Below are 19,305 nucleotides of genomic sequence, written 5' to 3' on the forward strand. Positions count from 1 at the left end.
TGCAATTTTTCATCGAGCAACGGCAGATAAATCAGAGCTAAATTGTTTATGCATGTGTATTGAGAATGTTTCCTTATGATTGCCTAAAGAATGTGTTGTTGTTTTGCAAATGTTCTATCATCGGTTTGAAGTCTCTCATTAAGATCCAATGTGTTTTTTCTCATGAAGTAGAGGAGAACGGGGAATCAAGCTCACGAGGAAGTTCGGTTTTAAAGCATGATCATGGGCGAGTAAACGACGATGATGGCTATGGAATGGTGCGAGGCTAAATATGTGAGGGTCCCAGTTTAGGAATATCATTACATACAAACATATTTTTATATTGTATTTATTGATATTATTATGTTGATATTTGTTTCAATAAACTGAGCCAAACTTATCACGTGTCACATGTGATAAGCAATCCAAACTACTTCAAAGAAAAAAAACTGAGCCAATTTTTTTACAAGGTTCTTTTTTTTTGCGGGAACAAGGTTTCATTTACTCCCCTCGTTCCTAAATAATTGTCTTTCTAGAGATTTCAACAAGTGACTACATATGGAGCAAAATGAATGAATCTACACTCTAAAACATGTCTACATACATCCGTATGTTGTAGTTTATTTGAGATGGCTAGAAAGACAATTATTTGGGAACGGAGGGAGTATAAAATAACACACTATATCACGGACAGGAGTGAATATATTGGTACAAATACATACGGGTATACTCTACACCTCAGTACGGTTACGTAGACGTACGGTGAGACCATCGTGCTCGAGCCCAACCTCCTTCCCTTCCCCCGCGACGCCCCCCTCTTCTTCTTCCTCCCCTTCCCTCTCTTTCACCTCCTTTCAAACCCTAGAAACCAATTCCCCAACCAAAACCCTAACCCTAGGTCCTTCCACCGTCTCCGCCTCCGCCTCCCGGCCCCCACCGCCCCTCGCGGTTCCCGCGGCCTCGTCCTCCCGCGCCCAGTCCCGCCACCACCACTCGGCCCTCGCGGACCTAGGGTTTGCGCGCCCTCGAGCCGGAGCCCGAATCCCGAGCCCTCGCGAGGGCGTGCGTGGTGTGTGCGGCTACGAGGTGGGAGGCGGAGATGAGATGAATCTGCCCGGTGGTGGTGGCGGCCATGAGTAGGCTCTCGTTCCGGCCGCGGCCGCTCGACATCCACAAGAAGCTCCCAATCCTCAAGTCGGCGCGGGACTTCGAGGACGATGACCCCACGGTGGCAGCGTTCGCCGCGGCAAGGGTAGGGGTTCTGCTGCGGCACTCCGGCTCGGACCTCACTGCTGCTGCTGCTGCGACTGACGGCGAGGTAATTTAATCAACTGACAACGTTTCAGTGGAGCGTGCAATCCTATGAACTGTCAATGTTTGGTAGCTCGCAGAGTTCTCTTTGTAGGTTAGTTGTTGGGTGTTGTTGATTTCAGTCCAATTAGCATGTTGATGAATTCAGCTTTATTCCATGCCAAAGAACCATGTCGTGCTCTGCTTCTGTATGTTATCCATAGGAAAACCATTATTTGGAGTTCTTAATAAGTTTTTTCTGTAGACATTGTCGTACGACTTCTGACATCATACTGCTGCTCTGGCCTTGTCAAATTCTTTTTCTTTTGAAGTTTTGATTGTTGAGACTACTTGTCCCAGTTTGAACTTTGTAGCATATATGGTTGTTGTTAAGGTGTCTAATTTACATTGATATATCATATATCCTACCATATTATTCATTGCTTCAAAAGCAGCTAAAAAGCCAGTGAATGCAGGTTATGTTACGTGATCCGTAATGATATCTTATTTTATTATTTTATATCAGTTTATATGTTCTCAGTTATCCTATACCATTTGTATACTGCTAGCGGCATCAAGGTGTGCGTGCTGACACCACACCACACCATACTGCTGCTTTCTGTATATCAGCTACCGTGCAATACTGCACATATCACATGGTGCATAATTGCTTATATTTTGTGATCTGAAAATCAAATTTGTGTCTCCACAAACAATAAATCTGAGAACATTTATACATATTATTATTTTGGGGGTTGTGCTGATCAATACAATGATTGTTACATGACTTTGCAGGGAAATTCAACTCCCAGTAAGAAGAATGCTCAAGAAATACCAACACCACAGTTTGATGATGTGGAGACCTATGATAGGGATTACACTCGCACCTTTGCACAACCATCATGTTATATACGAGGAAGAGGAGGTTTATTTCTTACTGCTATTATGGAATTGTAGTTTTTTATGTTGACAATATTTTTTTTATGAACTCTATTTCTAAGAATGATTACCCTATGCAGCCAGAGCTGAGATCGGTGAATTTGTTGAGTATGACTTGGATAACGAAGATGAAGACTGGCTTGACGACTACAACAATGAGCGGAAAAATCTTAACCCTGAAAAGTAAGAAAATGCTACAGATCTAATAAACCGCTCTACTGGTTATGGTTTGCATTTTGGTTACAGTTAAACATGTTCCTTTTGGAATCTAGAATTAAAGATCAAGAGTCCAGAATCCTGTTCACAGTCATATTTTCAGTAAGAGACCTTTGATGAAATTTTGGTTGTCTCAGTAATTTTAACAAGCTTTAGATGACACATTTACCATTTTATTATTTTTGCCTTATGGAGCGAGTATGTTATGCTACATTTTAAGTGAAATCTCATATTACAGGTTGGAGGTCCTCTTATTCAAGTTGGAAATTTTGGACCACAAAGCTCGAGAAAGAGCAGGAGCCATAACACCAACTTTCATAGGACCTGTTCCAGTTCTCTTGCAGCTCGATGTTGCTATGGAGGTAAAGCAGCATGCCTAGACCTTGCACAATGGCTTTAGGATGTTATGCTAAAATGGGAGCAAGGGAATTGTAAAATTGATGCACTGAACATATATGCAAAGCATTTTGCAATGGAGATTGTACTTGTTATTATAACATAATGCTAAGTTAACTGTATAGCTTTGTCAACCTACTAAAAACCTTACCTGTCTGTTACCGTCGTTATTAACTCTGAGACATTGCCAGTTTATTTTTACCGTACTTTATATGGCACAAATGCCAACTTACCATGTCAGTTGAATCAAGGCATTTTACCTAAGGACCCCTCATGCTAGCTTTAGCACGTGTCACACACTTCTTTTTAATATCAAATATGAATTGTATTAACCACTTTGCTGCTATACATGTCAGACACACCTTCATAGCTCTAGTAAATTTCGTATGTTCTATATGTAGCAGACCCCTGTAAGCCATCTTGCTGGCGGCAGTAGGGTACTTGGTGGGAGTAATCCGCGTGAGCCTTGTTTTTTTTTCTTTGCCGTGTTCCATTAAAAAAAATGACATTTGTAATTACTCCTTTTTTTATATCTGTTGGTTGTCATAAAAGAATGAACTTGACAATTCCAGTATCCTTATGTGTCCATCTCTGTTGTCTTATGTTGGTACTGAGGGTAAATGTTGTACTGCGTCTCTCTAGTTGGCATGAACATATATGTGCATGCGCAGAAGCTAAGGTGTAAGCAATGTCTGCTTGCGTCGTTTATTAGTACTCCCTCCGGTCCTTTTTAGTCTGCATATAAGTTTTGTCTGAAGTCAAAGCATCTCTACTTTGACCAAACTTATAGAAAAAAGTATCAAGATTTACAATGTCAAATCAATATCCTTAGATTCATTACTAAATGTAGTTTCATGGAATATATATTTGGCATGGTAAATGTTAATATTTTTTAATATATATTTGGTCAAACTTTGCAAAGTTTGACTTGATCCAAACCTAATACGCGGAGTAAAAAGGACCGGAGGGAGTATCAATTACTTCTTGTACGGGTTAAATTAACACATTACTATCTTATAAGGGTGAGCATAATTTACTAGTTCAATTAACTTAAGACTCACAACCCATAGTACACGGGTCCCGTTGACCTGATAGGCAAAGGATATATTGCTATGCTATTATGCTCATACATTACATTGCAGGCTCTATGCCTTACTCCATCTCAGTTAATATATTGATCAGAATTTGCTCATGATTGCTGAAACCTGCTTGTGTGGAGATCACATATGATACTTATCTAGAAGGATTTCAAGACATTGCAATTAAATGTCAACAAAGTTATTAACGGAAACTTATTGCATTTTTTGTTTGGTTTTGGCTTTTGTCTTATCAAAGGTACCTGGAAGGGGGCCCGTTTTCCCTTTCATTAGTTTTGCAGTCTTGTTGTACAGTTGTTTCCTACAGAGTGTCTGCTTACCAATTGTTTCTCTGTGCAGGCTTTGCAGTATTTGTCTGTTCGGTATGCTGTTTTCCAAGCTGTATATAACTATTGGAGAGCTAAGGTAGTCTCCACTGTCAAAATACAGCATATGGTCTTCTTAATACAAGACTACGAGCGATCAACTTATACCTTTTATTTAAATGCTGTAACATGGCTTGCTGTCAATATCTGTCAAACCTTGTTTTCTCATTGCATATCTGAGATTTTCTTGTACCGTGACTTAATTATGTTTGCTGCATTTGTTATGCTTACTGCTTCTTTCTTTTATTAGAGGGAACGGTGGCAAAAGCCTATTCTGCGGCGTTTGCAGGTTAGCTTACTTTATTTGAAGTGATTGACCGTGATGTTTCTGTATTGTTTTAATGCTCCAGGTGTTGGTAGATTTTCTTTTGTATGTGGACACTGTTTCTACCAACTGATATAGTACTCCCTCTGTCCGGAAATACTTGTCGAAGAAATGGATATATCTAGACGTATTTTAGTTCTAGATACAACCATTTTTATGCATTTCTCCGACAAGTATTTCTGGACAGAGGGAGTATATCCTAGATTCAGATGTGAAACGTTCTTTTCTTCTGTGTGTATAATCTAACACAGGATATGCTATATCTTAAATCATCTCACCAGACTTGTAATCATGTTAAAGCTATTTCAATCGATGTATCTATAGGTGATTGCTAGGAGTGTCTACACAAGTTAAATTGATTCTTTAGTGAAAACCAGCTGCAAATCGTAAGAATATTAGTTCTTCTTGGTGCAGTAGCATGTGCCAGGTACATGTTCAAAGTAAGATAAGTTTGCTATGATGTCCCAACGGCCTTACGTTTCCATCTGAGGAGCTATTTCTACTACATGCATTCATGCATACTCTCAGAATGAAGCTCCTGGTCAAATATATGGAATGTTCTGGTATGGTTGCTATTTTGTTGCACAGCTGCTGGCTGACTGTAAGGCCCAAAGCCATGGCCATGACACCTACGCATTTTGATCAGACATGGTCTTTTCGATTTCATCCCTCTGATCGGTTTTAGGGATGGTATGAATAGGGTAGCCAACTTTTATTCTTCACTGTTTCATCCTGTTCATCCAATCAAGAAGCCAAGCTGGATGGCCCCAATCTATCCACCTTTGTTCCTCCAATCAAACGAAGTCACAACATCTACAAAAGATTTGGCTATTCTTTCACATCTGGAATTTATTTGCCCATAAGCAGTTGCTTCAGTTTGCTGTGTCTTTGACTTATAGTTATGTAATGGAACCAGGTGAATTGGCCAGTTAATCATTGGGTTCCTGGCACAACAAAGCTAAAGCCACTGGTGTTCCTTAGTGTAATTTGTTCTAGGGGTTTAACTGGATTCACCCAAAGCAGTTTTAAGGGCTTATCTATGAAGATTTATAGTTGGACTTGTAAGCTACCAGCCCAACAAGTGTGCTCAATAGAAAAGTTTTTGCCAAGCTAGTTTTGTTGGGGAAAGTGTCAGTCTATCATACTCTGGTTCTGTTACATTACTATTGACTAATTTACTTTTGATTTTCTGAAGCCTCCTCCGCCGGTGAATGATACAAACCCATATAATGTATTCAGACCAAGAGAAAAGGCCCATCGTCTTCATACAAGAAGGGTGAGTGGCTTTAGGCCAGAGTTAGTTTGAACACCTGCCTTCGGGGAACAGCAATTACTGGAGAAACTTTTTTTTCTCTTTGATAGCACCTCCCTGCAATCATATTTCTCTTGCGTATACATAATATTTGCTTCCTTCTCCAGATGCAAAGACGAGAAAATAATATCCAGTCGTTTGAAAAACTCCGCCTGGTAAGCTGCATTTAGTTTGTTGTGGTCAGTTTTTCGATTGTGTTTCTCTGTTCCTGTACATCTTTATCTTTAGTTGATAAATGTGTGAAATTTTGGTTATATAACCATGGGGGAAGCTTATAATTACACTGTCCAATTATGATGATTTTATTAAATGACATCATGTGATTCCCTCCATGATCAAACTACTAATGATTTCTTTGTCAACATTTCTCATGTCAAAGTAGGTCTGCTCTAAGATTTTTCTTTGCTGCTATGTGAATAATCTGCTTTTAATGATTATGAGAATCTTGCACGCAACTGTTTAAAGGAGACCAAAAAAGGAAATCCATGATTTTTGTAAATAGTTTTATGTTAATGCAAACAGTACTGTTTTTGACGCCTGGTTTTGCGAGAAATTGAAATAATGGGATGATTGGTTAACCGTTCTCTTCTGCTTGTATTGTCAGTTTCTTGGGATTTGGATAGCTGCTGCACATCTCATGCTATGTTCTTAAACAATTCTCCCTCCATCCATTTTTCAAAGTTGTATTTTAATCAAGTAGGGGGATTAAGGAAGGCATGATAGTTCTAAACAAAATAACACTAGAGAAATGACCTGGTACCCATTGGTTAATATGCATGCTTGCCCTTAAATTTCTGCATGCATGCTTTATATTTTGAACAAGATTGCAAAAACTATATACCTTATATTTGAAATGGAGCGAGTAGATAGTTCCGAAGTCTACCAAGTACCAACAATAGCATTGTGCAAAACTTTATCTGAAAAATTTGAATTGCATTTCTTGTCACCTTCGTTTGGTGAAATATAGTATGCTAGCTGCAGCTTTTTAGCTATTACTCCCTCCGTTCCTAAATACTTGTCTTTCTAGACATTTCAAATGACTACTACATACGGATGTATGTAGACATATTTTAGAGTGTAGATTCACTCATTTTGCTCCGTATGTAGTCAGTTGTTGAAATGCCTAGAAAGACAAGTATTTAGGAACGGAGGGAGTAGATTACAAACTTTTTGCTGTATGTTTTTTCTTTGTGTGTTTTGCTGCTTACAACTCTACCTTAAAATTTATATTAGGTACGGCGCAATTTGGACCAAGCAAAGGCATTAATGGGGGCTCTGATTAAGGTTAGTTCATGCATAAACTGATCTTATAGCGGCAGCGTTACTAAATTTAACTTCTAACTGATAATATACACTCTTCAGAGGGAAGAGACAAAGCGGGAGGTCATGGAATGTGAGGTCAACCTTCAGCGCGTTCAGATGCAATATAAGGTATGGGCCATCATACATTTTGGTTCAGAATTTGCTTTTACATATACTCCCTCTGTTCCTAAATATAAGGCTTTTTAGAGATTCCAATACAGACTACATACGAAGCAAAAATGACTGAATGTACACTCTAAAATGTGTCTATACACATCCGTATGTAGTCCGTATTGAAATCTCTAAAAGGTCTTATATTTAGAAACGGAGGGAGTAGTTTGTATACTTGTCTTCTATAGGAAACATAACATTCAAATGAAAATAAGAGGCCACCATTTGCATCACATGGTAGTGGTGAATGGGTTTAATAAATACTCCCTCCGTTCCAAAATAGATGACTCAACTTTATACTAACTTTAGTACAAAGTTGAGTCATCTATTTTGGAACGGAGGGAGTAGTTAAAATGCCACTGTGATGGAACCAAATACTACCCGCACTCTATGTTTTTAAGGCGGTAAAGCGTCATAAGGCGGAGGAGGGCCGCTCTGACGCCTAAGCGCCAAGGCGAGGCGGTAAGGCGAGGCAAGGCAACGCCTTAAACATTGCAGGAAAAGAGTCATCAATAGGTCTGCACATATTAATACTAGAAAAAGAGCAATGGCTGAGAGATGGGCCACTACTTATGCACCTCCCAGTGGCCCAAAAGCCCATCTAGTGGCCATATACACCCCCGTGACCTAATTCCACTATCTCCTTCCCTTCTTTCCCACCACAGCCGCCACGAAGCCATACCCTTCTGGTCCTCCCTCCCTCCTCTTCATGGCCCCACCCTTCTCCCTCACAGCAGCAAGCCCCAGGAGCCCCCAGTCCTCCCTCCTCTTCATGGACTATACTTGTGATTTAATTCTGCCCATTATGTAGCAGATAATACTGGGTAAATTAAATATATATTTCTACCTGATATTATGGTGCACTCTCATCCAGTAAAGGATTTATCGTTAACTGATGTTACGACACAGTTTGTTTTGATGCTCTGGTCTGTTACCTTCCTTGCTCCAGTTTCATTTGATTCTTGTCACCCTCCTAATTTCTATTGTTCCCCTTTTCTCTCCTTCAGCATGAGGCCCAGCTTGTTGACGATGGGACTACACTGTCAGGGTTCCAGCAAGCTTCTAGCAGGTTTGGGTCAAGTGATGATGATTATGCGGATTCAGATGACACCGCAACTGAAGAGCCATATTTTCGGCAACCTGTTCTCCATCATCGGTACCCTGATAACAAGCAGTCGGCAATCCCTACATTGCGTATAAAGCGTGAGCCGGGGCTACCGGTGCTAAAAAGGAGGCCTCAGCAGAATGGCTGGGTATTTAAAAGGGTATTCCATCTTCCTATCACTGCCTCTTTTTTGTTATCAGCCACGTGAGTTGAGCAAACTGGTACCAAGCAGCCCTTTGCTGCTAGTTACTGGCAACGCCAAAGCAATGGGATAGTTTTAAGCCTGATGATTTTGAGTTAAGTTTTATTTGAAAGGTACTCCCTCCGTTCCAAAATATGTGGTGTGAAACCACGGCGCTTATTTTGGAATGGAGGTAGTATTTAGGAGCTAGGAGGACAACTTGGAAATAAATGATGTTTTTTGGGTACTTTATATGATACTTCCAGCTTCAACAAATTTGTTGGATGATGAACTTTAGTGTTCTATTCTTTTTAGTCTCGTTCCTGATTCTATGTTGAATTATTTATAAACTTCAGCCTGCTTACCAGTTCTGATAATTTATTTGTCAAGTCTGCTTACCAGTTCCACTGCAATAAAAAGGTCGTTTACCAGTTTTCCCGATTACACAGGATCCTGAGGAGCCAGTATTGTTATTCACAAGGCCGCTAGATCCTGACAAGTTGGTGGCAGCGGGTATCAAGTTGCCACCAGACCCCCCTATTGAGGTTGATGCCACCGTGCCACCATTTCGGTGCCGAGGGAGAATTGGCCGAGGTGGACGCATCATCTTTGATCGATGGAATCCTCTTCTCCGAACACCAACATCAGTTGGCCAGGAAACCACCCATTTCACACCATATGGCCGTAGGCCGCCCTCACCGGAAGGTTGAAGCAAATATTTGTCTGCACTCACCACTTATTTGACAGATGCAGCTAGTGCGAAGCGCTCAAGCAATTGTTTCTGCCTTGGTGCCAAATTGGCCCTTGGACTACATTCTCATGGCTGAGTTATGAGCTCTGTGGATCTGATGATCAGGTCAGAAAGCTCGTGGAAAAGCTGCAGGCTCGGTCAAAACCGAGAGGCTTGAAGCTCTGTTGCGGCTTACATTTTATTTTCAGATCTGGCTCGGTCATCATCTGTCACAGCTGTTGTAAAATTACTACAGTGTAGGTGAAGGGGTAGAGAGCATTTTTGTCTAATCTTGGGCATGTAGGGTCGGTATCTAGTTTGGTGCTCTCTCATTGATTATTCATTTGGAGAAGCGGCGATCCTTCTCATTGCTAAATTAACGTTCTGTATAATCTTTTGACACTTTGGTGCATTGTATTAACCGATGTGCACGCGTGTATATACTGAGAATCTATGCCCATGGGCAATGGCACTAGGTTAGGTAGAAGTAGAAGATGGAAATGGAATAGGTGTAGAACAATGTTGCTAGATCTGTCATTAAAGTGATTGTATCTGCTTTACTTCCTCATAACTGTTCCAAAATTTCATACGCATAAAAAGGTTACAAGCCTGAAGCTGTTCTTCATGAAAGGTTTCCCCCCCTTCTATTTCACCTGGATTGTGTCCGTGGATGTTTAAGATAATAATATTCTTCAGCATAGACACTGATCTGAGAAAACAGCGAAGGAGTCGTGTTACATGCATCATATGACTGAACTCGTTTCAAGTTGCAAGGGCAGATTTGCTCTATAAGTTGATGTTTTGATAAGACCATTAAGTGCCTGTTCAGTTCCACTCCACTCCCTCGACTCCGCTCCGGGAGTGGAGCGGGGCGGAGTGATTCCAAACAGGGCTTAAGTACTGAAGGTGGGTGGAAGTACATGCCTGGTGGGTAGTCTTTGTGCTGACGAACTGTGCAATTCTTGGCCAGTCCTCACCAAACCTGCACAATGTAGTTGCCCCCAAATCACATGGACGTTGTGTTAGCTCTGTGTTGACACTCAAAGCACAGAAAATGCATCAAGTTACAAAAAGTTCACAGCAGAATTTTGTTCTTCGGCAAAAATGAAGGTGCAATCTGCATCTTTATGAACTCTGTTGTCTACACGCATTTGTTTTACCTTCCTAGGGCAATCTTGAAGTTCACGCTTTCCCTGATGCTCCAGCGTTCTTGTGGAGGCCGTGCAGTGACACGCAGCAGCTCCATGACATGCTTCCTCTGAACGTTCTTCCTCATCGACGGCGTTGGGCGTTGTTTCCCCATTGTCGCACCTCGATTGTTGTGAGCACAGCGATCTTCGTCTCAAGGGCATAGACCCCTACTACTACATATATAGCGGCTGCAGCTGAGACCAGAAATGAACAGAGTTAGTGTCACACAAAAGGTTAGGTTACCAGGCAAAAAATCGAAGCAGCCTGAGCTGACTGAAAAGGTAGACAGCTGAATTCTGCATGCTGGGGTCACATGTAGTTTGTGATCAGTTGATTTCATGCCAAAACGATTGTTGTTCTGCTTTAGCTGGATAGGAAAAAACACACCTGCTTCATACAAATATAGTGACCAAACTTGGCCAATCCAATCGATTACTATCTCTCGTTTATATATGAATTTTACTGAAATGCAAGTGTTCCGGCCAGAAGTTGAATGCTTGGAGCACGAAATTAATACGGGCGTCTAGATTGTAAGATTATTAAGTAGCTTAACCTAACTTAGAGGGTTTTTAGAGACGATCTTCCGGAAAAGAAGACACACCCTGTTGATACAAGTAGTCTATATCAATCCTATTAACCATGAGAACTAGTCAATCCTATTCAACTAGGATGTCACATACACCCTCTTAAAAGGATCTGACACCCTCGTCGGCCCAAAAGAAACGTTCCCTCTTAACACACGTTCATGTATCCAGTGCCGACATATGCCATGCGGTGTGCCTTGATGGGCCACACACGCCATGCTCCACATATACGTACCCCTATCTGCACATGTCCATGTAACTGTGAGGGTTGGCTTTGATGCCATTTTATGACACATCGGCCTCTCACCCAGGCTATCGGTCATTACTCCTAGTTATCACTTGTGATCTAGACTTGCCTGGTGTATATCGCACATTTATATTCTTGTAGACTTTGTTTGTTTTCCAAGCGCATAAGATTGTAGGACATCAACAATTTCCCTCTTCCCGCAAAAAAATAATAATTTTTCCCCTCAAGTGAATGACCTTAGATTTATCAATCTGTACTATGCGCAGGTTGAAAGTATTCTCTCTCAAATAACCTTTGCAATCAAGATACAAGTACTCTCTTGTCAACACACCTAATGCAATTCTTACATGTATAGGTGACGCTATCCTACCTCATGTCGATTTAGGCTTCGAACCAAATATTGTGCTTATGCTGCATTTTTTTTGTGGTGCTACAAGCATCATCTTCCATGTTGCATACATTTGATGATTTTGTTAAGACTAATGACAAAGTGTTACATGCTAGAGTTTTTTCTACAAGGATTGACAGGCTCAGGATTATGATATTAAATCGGATCGGCCCTACAATCATCATATCGCTGCAGCGCCGTTGACTCGGGACGAGTTTGTTTCTTGATTGTTGGTATCTGATTACAGTGGTACTTGATCCCGTTACTCGTGTTTTGGTTGAGATGTGACCGAATTAAGTACCGCGAATCAAATATTGGGACTGTACAAAACCGATTACGCCCACCCCTGGCCTTTAAATGATTTTGCCCGAGCTTCTTCTCGCTTTCGTCCCCCTCATCTCCTTCGTAGCTATGTTGACCGGACACAACATTCATCCATCGAGCATCAATAGATGCCGACGACCGGCCATCACCAGATTTCTTGTTGCAACATCTTCCTCGCAGCATCCCGCAACGGCGGCCATCAACAGTTCTAGTTGCTGCACATGTTGCTCCCTTCAATGCCCCCCTTCAACCGTGAGACCTTCTCTCGGCTCTTAGGTATCCATGACTGTGAAATTCGTATCAGGAGAATCATGCGACGCCACCCCTAGTTGTAGTATGTTTTCTAATCTCTTTGGATTGGTTGCCTTGTTTGCGTTATCATTACCGGATATAACCAAACAAAACAGACAATAGTCTCACTACAGTTGCAATGTGATGTATTCTCGTATCGTTACCAGAACTCAGATAGTTAGGTTTCATCTGGTGGAACCAACACACCGGGGTTCAGGTCCTGAATTTGACACTGGTGGTCGTGTTTTCTGGATTTATTTCAGACATTTCGGTGACGTGTATTCAGCGAAAGGAGATGTTCTCGTCGAACTATGAAATCGTCTATGGCGACATCATCAATCTTAAATGATGTGTCGGCTCAGCCTCTCAAATGTGCTCACGTGCGTTCATAGGGATGAATGTGTATGTGTATGTATGACCGTTGCGTGTGTATACCGTGTTAAAAAAAGGGTGGACGAACCAAACACTTCCTCAAAGTAAACTGCTAATAATAATAAAAACCGATATAAATAAAATCAAGAAAAGCAGTCAATATAGATTAAAAAGATACGACGTCAGCTGTAACCCTTCTGTTTGTTCTCAGGAATGTCAGCGGCTCAGATAACCCAGCCGCTCAAACCCTTAAACCCTCTTCTTGGACGACAAGTTGATCCCACAAACGTCCCTTCAAAAGACACAAATACCCCTGCCACCCCAGCCCTGTCTCGCGATGTATTCACGGGGTATAACGGTCATTCGCTTCGATCCCTAGGCGCTCTTCCCTCCCCCGCTGGCCGCAATTCCCTTCCAGACGTTTCGATCCCTCTCTGGCTCTCTCCTCCCCCCCCGCCCCCTCCTCGGCGCCCGCCTCGCGAATCCGTCGGAAACCCCTCGCCGCTCCCTGTTCTAGCGCAGAGCAGAGATGGTAGCCGCGCGCCTCCTCGCGCGGGCCACGAGGCAATGCGCCGCCGCGGTGGTGGCGTCCGCTGCGAGGCGGCCGCTCGGCGGTGTGGCGGCGGTGGCCGCTCGCCCGCTCGGCTCTTCCTTCGGCCCCGCCAGGGTGAGATTTTCTCGGCCGTTTCTACGGACGGTCTGAGCTTCGATGTCCTTCCAGTGTTTTGGGTCGCATCTCGTAGGTGATTTCTAGAATTTTTAGGATGCGGATGAGTGGCATCCAGGCTTGGTGTTTCCGGCTGCAGATTATTCTTCGCCCGTGGTTTCTGCTCGGGGGGAATTCAGGGATTTATTCCTATTGATGGTTGGTGGAGTTGTGGGTTTTGCTCCTAATCGAGGTTGGATTTTGGATACGTCATAAGGTCATGCTAAGTCTAGGTTTCGGCGGAGTGTTGGGATTTTGGATATGATGGTCTATGAGTTATGTTTTCCAAGTGTCGGACCATAAAACCCTTGGATGTTTGGGTTTTGGATGTTGTCAGAATTGTTATTTGAATATAGAGTTGGGGATTTTCCTGCAAGGGGCCTAACTTCTACTATTAGAATGCACAGTTTTTTTGGGGGGAATACAGATTCCAGAATCCCAGTTTATCACGTACTTGTACTTATGCCTGCAGTAGTATGATGTGCTTCCTTGTAAGAATATGATTTGAATGTTGTGTCAGTTAACTCTGATTTGTGCATTGTTAGAAATTAACATGGCCTACACACAACTAATCTGAGTCCATAATTTCACCAAGGTAATAAATGGATTATCGTGTCTATGAACAATCCAAACAGTCAACAGGATGAAAGAATGATTGCACGCCAGTAAATTTCACACATGCTAGATAGTCTGAAACAAAGCCAAAGAATAAATCCATCATATCTTGGGTTGTATATGTTTATGCTATCGACTACTTGTTGCAAGATGGGAATAAGAAACTAGGCTGATGTAAATATGCAGCAACTACTACAAACAAATTTAATCTGCTCATCTGCCAGAGATCTCTCAGCATGTGGCTATGTATACTGTCGTTCTTATATCTTGGTAGAGCATCTTTCCGGCTGCTCACTCCGTGACCTTCACTGAGAGATTTCAAATGGACTACCACATACGGATGTATATAGACATATTTTAGAGTGTAGATTCACTCATTTTACTCCGTATGTAGTCACTTGTTGAGATCTCTAGAAAGACAAATATTTAGGTGTGGAGGGAGTAATTTAATGATCGAAATCCTTTTTCTTACAGCTAGTCGAAATCCTAATCTTTAGACTACAAATGCTGTGATGGTTTTGTTCTCAGAATGGACTATGTACATATGTATAATTTATTAATCCACTTCCACTTTCTGAAGTCTTATTCCACATAGTACTAACATCTATCATATTGACTCCTAAACTGTCTGTAGGCACATGATCTCTTTATTACTTTCACTTAATGGGAGACTCTGCTAATTTGGTTTAGATAACGCCTGAATTGCCAATAGTAATCTTCTGTCTTTGGGCTGTTTCTGTTTCTACCATCTATTTACTTATATGAGCTGTATATTCTCTGACAAGCAGGTTCCATATATGTTGAATCAGCCCTTGAGATACTCAAGCAACATCTTTCAAAGGTTTGGCTTTTCATCTTCTACCCCTCAACAAAATGATAAGGAGGTACATGAACCCAAAGACCAGGAAAGTACTGCACATGAATCGAATGGTGAAGCTTCAAAGGAAGACAGTGGTTCGTCTGGAAGTAGGTTTGAAAGACTTAAGTCCCCAGTCTGTCAGGAGGTGATGAACTAAATGACCTGCGTTTTCTGGTTCAGGTACAGAAGATCTTGATCTGTCAAAGGAGGATCTAGTGAAGCTAGTTTTTGAGAAGGATGAATTATTAACCTCGAAAGATGAAGAGATCAAAGATATGAAGGACAAGGTTTTGCGCAGCTATGCAGAAATGGAAAATGTCATTGCCAGGACAAAGCGTGAATCTGAGAACTCGAAAAAATATGCAGTGCAGGTGTGATGTTGTTACATCTGATTTATAGTTCAAAATTTTGATGGCATAGTGATATTTATAAGCATTTTGATTAGCTATTTTGAATTTGCTATTTCTTATAGCGTCTTAATCGTGTATGCAGAACTTCTCTAAGAGCTTGTTAGATGTTGCTGACAATTTGGCTAGAGCTTCATCTGTTGTAAAGGAAAGCTTCTCAAAATTAGATACATCCGAAGATTCTAGTGGAGCTGTACCATTACTAAAAACCCTACTGGAGGGTGTTGACATGACTGATAAGCAACTCGGAGAGGTACTTTTTCTATATAGTGCATGCTATTCATCAGAATATGATTCCGTTTCCTGCGTATTGTAGCTTTTCTGTACCTGAATTTTGTCATACTTTTCATTTGTGCTTTTAACTATTTCTTCTCCTTTTGCACATTGCTTTCTGGGTGATAATATTGCCTAATTGGGATTTTCCTCAATTTTGAACAGGTTTTTAAGAAGTTTGGAGTCGAAAGGTTTGATCCGTTAAATGAGAAATTCGATCCTGATAAGCATTTTGCACTTTTCCAAATTCCTGATCCTTCAAAACCATCCGGAACTGTTGCTTCTGTTGTGAAGGTATGTATCATCATCAAGATTCTTATGTGTATGTTTTTCCCTGTTCAATTGAATCTAAAATGGTTGGTTCTTAGAGTTCTTGAGTTTGATCTATTGCTTTATTCATCTATAATTTGTTGATTGACAGTTTTGTATTCTTTAGGCTTGTTTTACGGACATATGATCTTATAATTTTATGTTTATACAGCCACACCGGACCTACCCGTCTAGAAATATGCTCTTTTCTACTCATTGTAGATGGTCATGCTGTTAGGTAACTTTGATGAAAGATGTATATAGAATGAACAATAAATAGCAAATCAGAATATTTGGATTGCATAGAACAAGCGTAAAGAATAGTCAATGCTTGGAAACACCTGGCCCAGTTACTGGCTACTGGCTTTGCTTTGTAAATTTTTTAAAATCCAGATTTATTATACGTGGCTGTGACACATGTACCCCTGTACACATATTTTGGCTGTTTTGACATTATATCTCCATGGAATAGCATTTACAAGGAGAATCACTTCTGAGAGTAATGTCTGATTGCATAAAATTTTAAAACAACCTACATGTGTAGTTAATGTTAAACCTTTTGTATTGCCATATTCCCTGCTTTACCTATATCGCTATCTTAGAAACAATGTTGTATTGATATCCTTCCAACTTCCCAGTCTCTCCTTGACTCATTATGAGAGTAATGCTCATATGATGTACGGATTTGCACTGTGATAGTTTCATTAGTGAATAGAAGAAAATGTGTCTCAAGTTGCAGCATAAATCGATTAGTTGTATGAATGGAATTGACAATAATTTAGACATGAGAAGTGAATTTTAACTTGGCATTGTTGGGCCAAATGTTTGATTCAACCATCAATTGTGGGTAGGGTAGCGATATCATGCCCCTCCTTCCCTGTAGGTTGTTTGCTCAATGAATATTCACAGCCGTTCCCTTTTGGACTTTGAAAACCAGTCTGTTTTGAACTTTGAAGTAGAGAAATCTCTTGTGAACTCCCTGTGCACCTATGGCTTTCTGCACAACACTAGAAATCCAGTAAATTGTGCTCAAGCTCAACCCTTTGGCCATTAAGTTCAGATAGTTACGCATGGGGCTTTTATCCGTCTCACTGGGGGTCCTGCATAAACTTCTGGTGCAGTTTTGCTAAGAAACGAGGCATGAACTTGGCTGTACTCCAGTAGTCACAGTAATGGGCTATTTTCATGTGTCATGATTTTTTTCTCCCCAGAGGCTATATCAGGACAAATGGAGCGTTTTGAATATGCATATTTATGTGGGCAGCTTGCAGCCTGAAATTATGCAGTGGTCTTAAACTTAAATCTCTTGATGAGTTTTGGATAGCGACTATGATTGAAATGCCCATCACATATTGGTACAATCAATTGTGCATACCCCAAATGGTTTGAGATTGGCTGGCTGAAACCTCTATTAGAACCGGCAAAATTCTGTTTTCCCCCTGACGTATGCATGATTTCCTGCACATTTTTGTGATTTCAGGTGGGGTACATGTTACATGATCGCGTGCTCCGTCCTGCGGAAGTTGGTGTTACAGAGGGAGGTCCGTCCGAAGAGCCTGAGGAGAAATCAGGTGGAGATTAGATTAAAATCGGAATCTAGTAAAATATACCAGAAGCAAGAAGACGTAGCTGTTCCTGCTTGACGACGACCGGTACCTCATCAGCGAAGGAGCTTGGCGATGGCAGTGTTTCGGATTGTTTTTTAATGGTAAAACACAAGGTTGGCTTGTTGAAATCCCATTTGTATGTGTGCACGTCACACCATTCCTTAGCAGTACAATGTTTCGGAGAATTTTGCTAGGGCTTCGAAGACCTTAATAAGAGTTTTTCTTTTCACATGATAAAAAAGTGAATTAGGGCATTCCTAATAATGTTCCTTAGCAGTACAATGTTTCTCTTGAAAAAAAGTGAATTAGGGCATTCCAAATTAAGTCACCAAACAGACTCCCCCAAATGACCGTGGACACCTGGCCGGGCATAATGACAATATTATAAATAGCATAATGCATCAAGAATTCAAAGATAAATATTCCTCAAATGCAAATAGCAATCCAAACATAATAAACTTATGAATAAAATAGTTCAAAATTTTCACTCATGTTCTAGTTGCACGCAGGAGTTTCGCCTGCAATGAGAACATCAAACGTTGCGTTATGACATTTGTGCAAACATTTGTCGGGTGCGGTGTCCGCCCGACGTCGGTAGGGTGAAGGATATCCGGACGACGACTGAATTCAGGGCGCACGACGGCAACATCCGGCAAGGCATGCATGGATTCTAGGGGGTTCAGCAAGGCCTGCACGACATTGGAGGGGGTAAGGCGGGAGCGGTATCTGGGAGCGCAAATATAGAGCCAAGGAGGATAGATGCATTGTGAAAAAAATATGGGCTCCAGTACCGTTTTGGGTGGGACATGTGTGTCAGAGACCGACATGGAGGATGTTCGGACTCCCTTAGAGCTCCCCTCGATTTGGGGTCGGCCTGGTGGAATTTGGAAGTTCGGACAGTTCCAACTTGTTTTGGTTAGCCCCATTGGAGTGCTCAAAGTGTTTGGACCGTTCAGTCGAGACATTTGGGCCGATTTGGTGAGCCACTTTGGATATGTCCTAACTCGTCTCATGTGCTTGTTTAGACTTTATTTGTTGTGCGTAAGAAATTGCTATGGAGGCATCCAAGATTATTGACTAGTGGAGAGGAGAAGATGAAGATAAGGCATAATAGTATTTTCTTATATAGTTCATTTTATCTTATTTGAGTCACATGACCACCTATTACTAAGAGGTGTCAAAGTGTTCTGAAACATATGTTTCTCTCATGCTTCACTGAAACATATCCCAAGTGAGATGTGAGAGAAATCTCTTTGTGTTTCGAAGCATTTACCTGTCAGCCAGAGACAATAATCTTCTGGGTTGCAAGAGAAATGCTCGAACCGAGGAGTCAGCTTTACTTGTTCCTCAAGTAAATTTGTTGGGTGCGTTTGAAATCCGACTGTTAGATACGTGTTGGTTGGCCATTGGCCGGACGTTGTGTCCTGAATGGTCATTCCCCCTCGGGGTTTCTCCGGCTATAAATAGCCAGCCGCGCCTTCCGAGTTGGTTGACTGCTCTGTGTGATTTTGACAAGTTTGTCAAAGCACCCTCTCGCTGAAAGATAATACTTAAATCCACCGAGAGAAAACTCTAGAGCCAAAAAACTAGATAGTGGTTTAGCATCACATAGATCTAAGTCTAGTACACTCAGCCTATTACTCTTGAGAGCTGTTAACTCTCTAGACAGTTAGGCTTCAAAGTCTTCAGTAACCAAGAGTAATTGTGGTTTTCAAAGATAATCT

The 19,305-nt window shown here is 41.3% G+C and overlaps 2 protein-coding genes across 3 annotated transcripts; both read left to right on the forward strand.

Moving 5' to 3' along the window:
* The first annotated feature begins 792 nt into the window (after window positions 1-792).
* LOC123103432 (uncharacterized) lies at window positions 793-9,971 on the forward strand. The gene is made up of 12 exons (XM_044525020.1): window positions 793-1,297; window positions 2,065-2,194; window positions 2,289-2,391; window positions 2,663-2,786; window positions 4,257-4,322; window positions 4,533-4,571; window positions 5,803-5,883; window positions 6,027-6,074; window positions 7,153-7,203; window positions 7,282-7,350; window positions 8,400-8,657; window positions 9,128-9,971. Exons 1-12 carry the CDS (start codon window positions 1,112-1,114, stop codon window positions 9,386-9,388), a joined length of 1,416 nt encoding a protein of 471 aa, XP_044380955.1. The 5' UTR covers window positions 793-1,111; the 3' UTR covers window positions 9,389-9,971.
* A 3,211-nt stretch (window positions 9,972-13,182) lies between these two features.
* LOC123103433 (grpE protein homolog 2, mitochondrial) lies at window positions 13,183-17,812 on the forward strand. Of its 2 annotated transcripts, none has more exons than XM_044525022.1 (6): window positions 13,183-13,472; window positions 14,915-15,080; window positions 15,166-15,356; window positions 15,478-15,645; window positions 15,831-15,959; window positions 17,455-17,812. In XM_044525022.1, exons 1-6 carry the CDS (start codon window positions 13,335-13,337, stop codon window positions 17,554-17,556), a joined length of 894 nt encoding a protein of 297 aa, XP_044380957.1. In that variant the 5' UTR covers window positions 13,183-13,334; the 3' UTR covers window positions 17,557-17,812. The 2 variants fall into 2 exon arrangements, with proteins under 2 accessions (XP_044380957.1, XP_044380956.1); XM_044525021.1 differs by having other exon boundaries at window positions 13,184-13,472; window positions 14,915-15,092.
* Window positions 17,813-19,305: the final 1,493 nt, after the last annotated feature.

Source organism: Triticum aestivum, chromosome 5A, assembly GCF_018294505.1.
Source record: "Triticum aestivum cultivar Chinese Spring chromosome 5A, IWGSC CS RefSeq v2.1, whole genome shotgun sequence".
NCBI lineage: Eukaryota > Viridiplantae > Streptophyta > Magnoliopsida > Poales > Poaceae > Triticum > Triticum aestivum.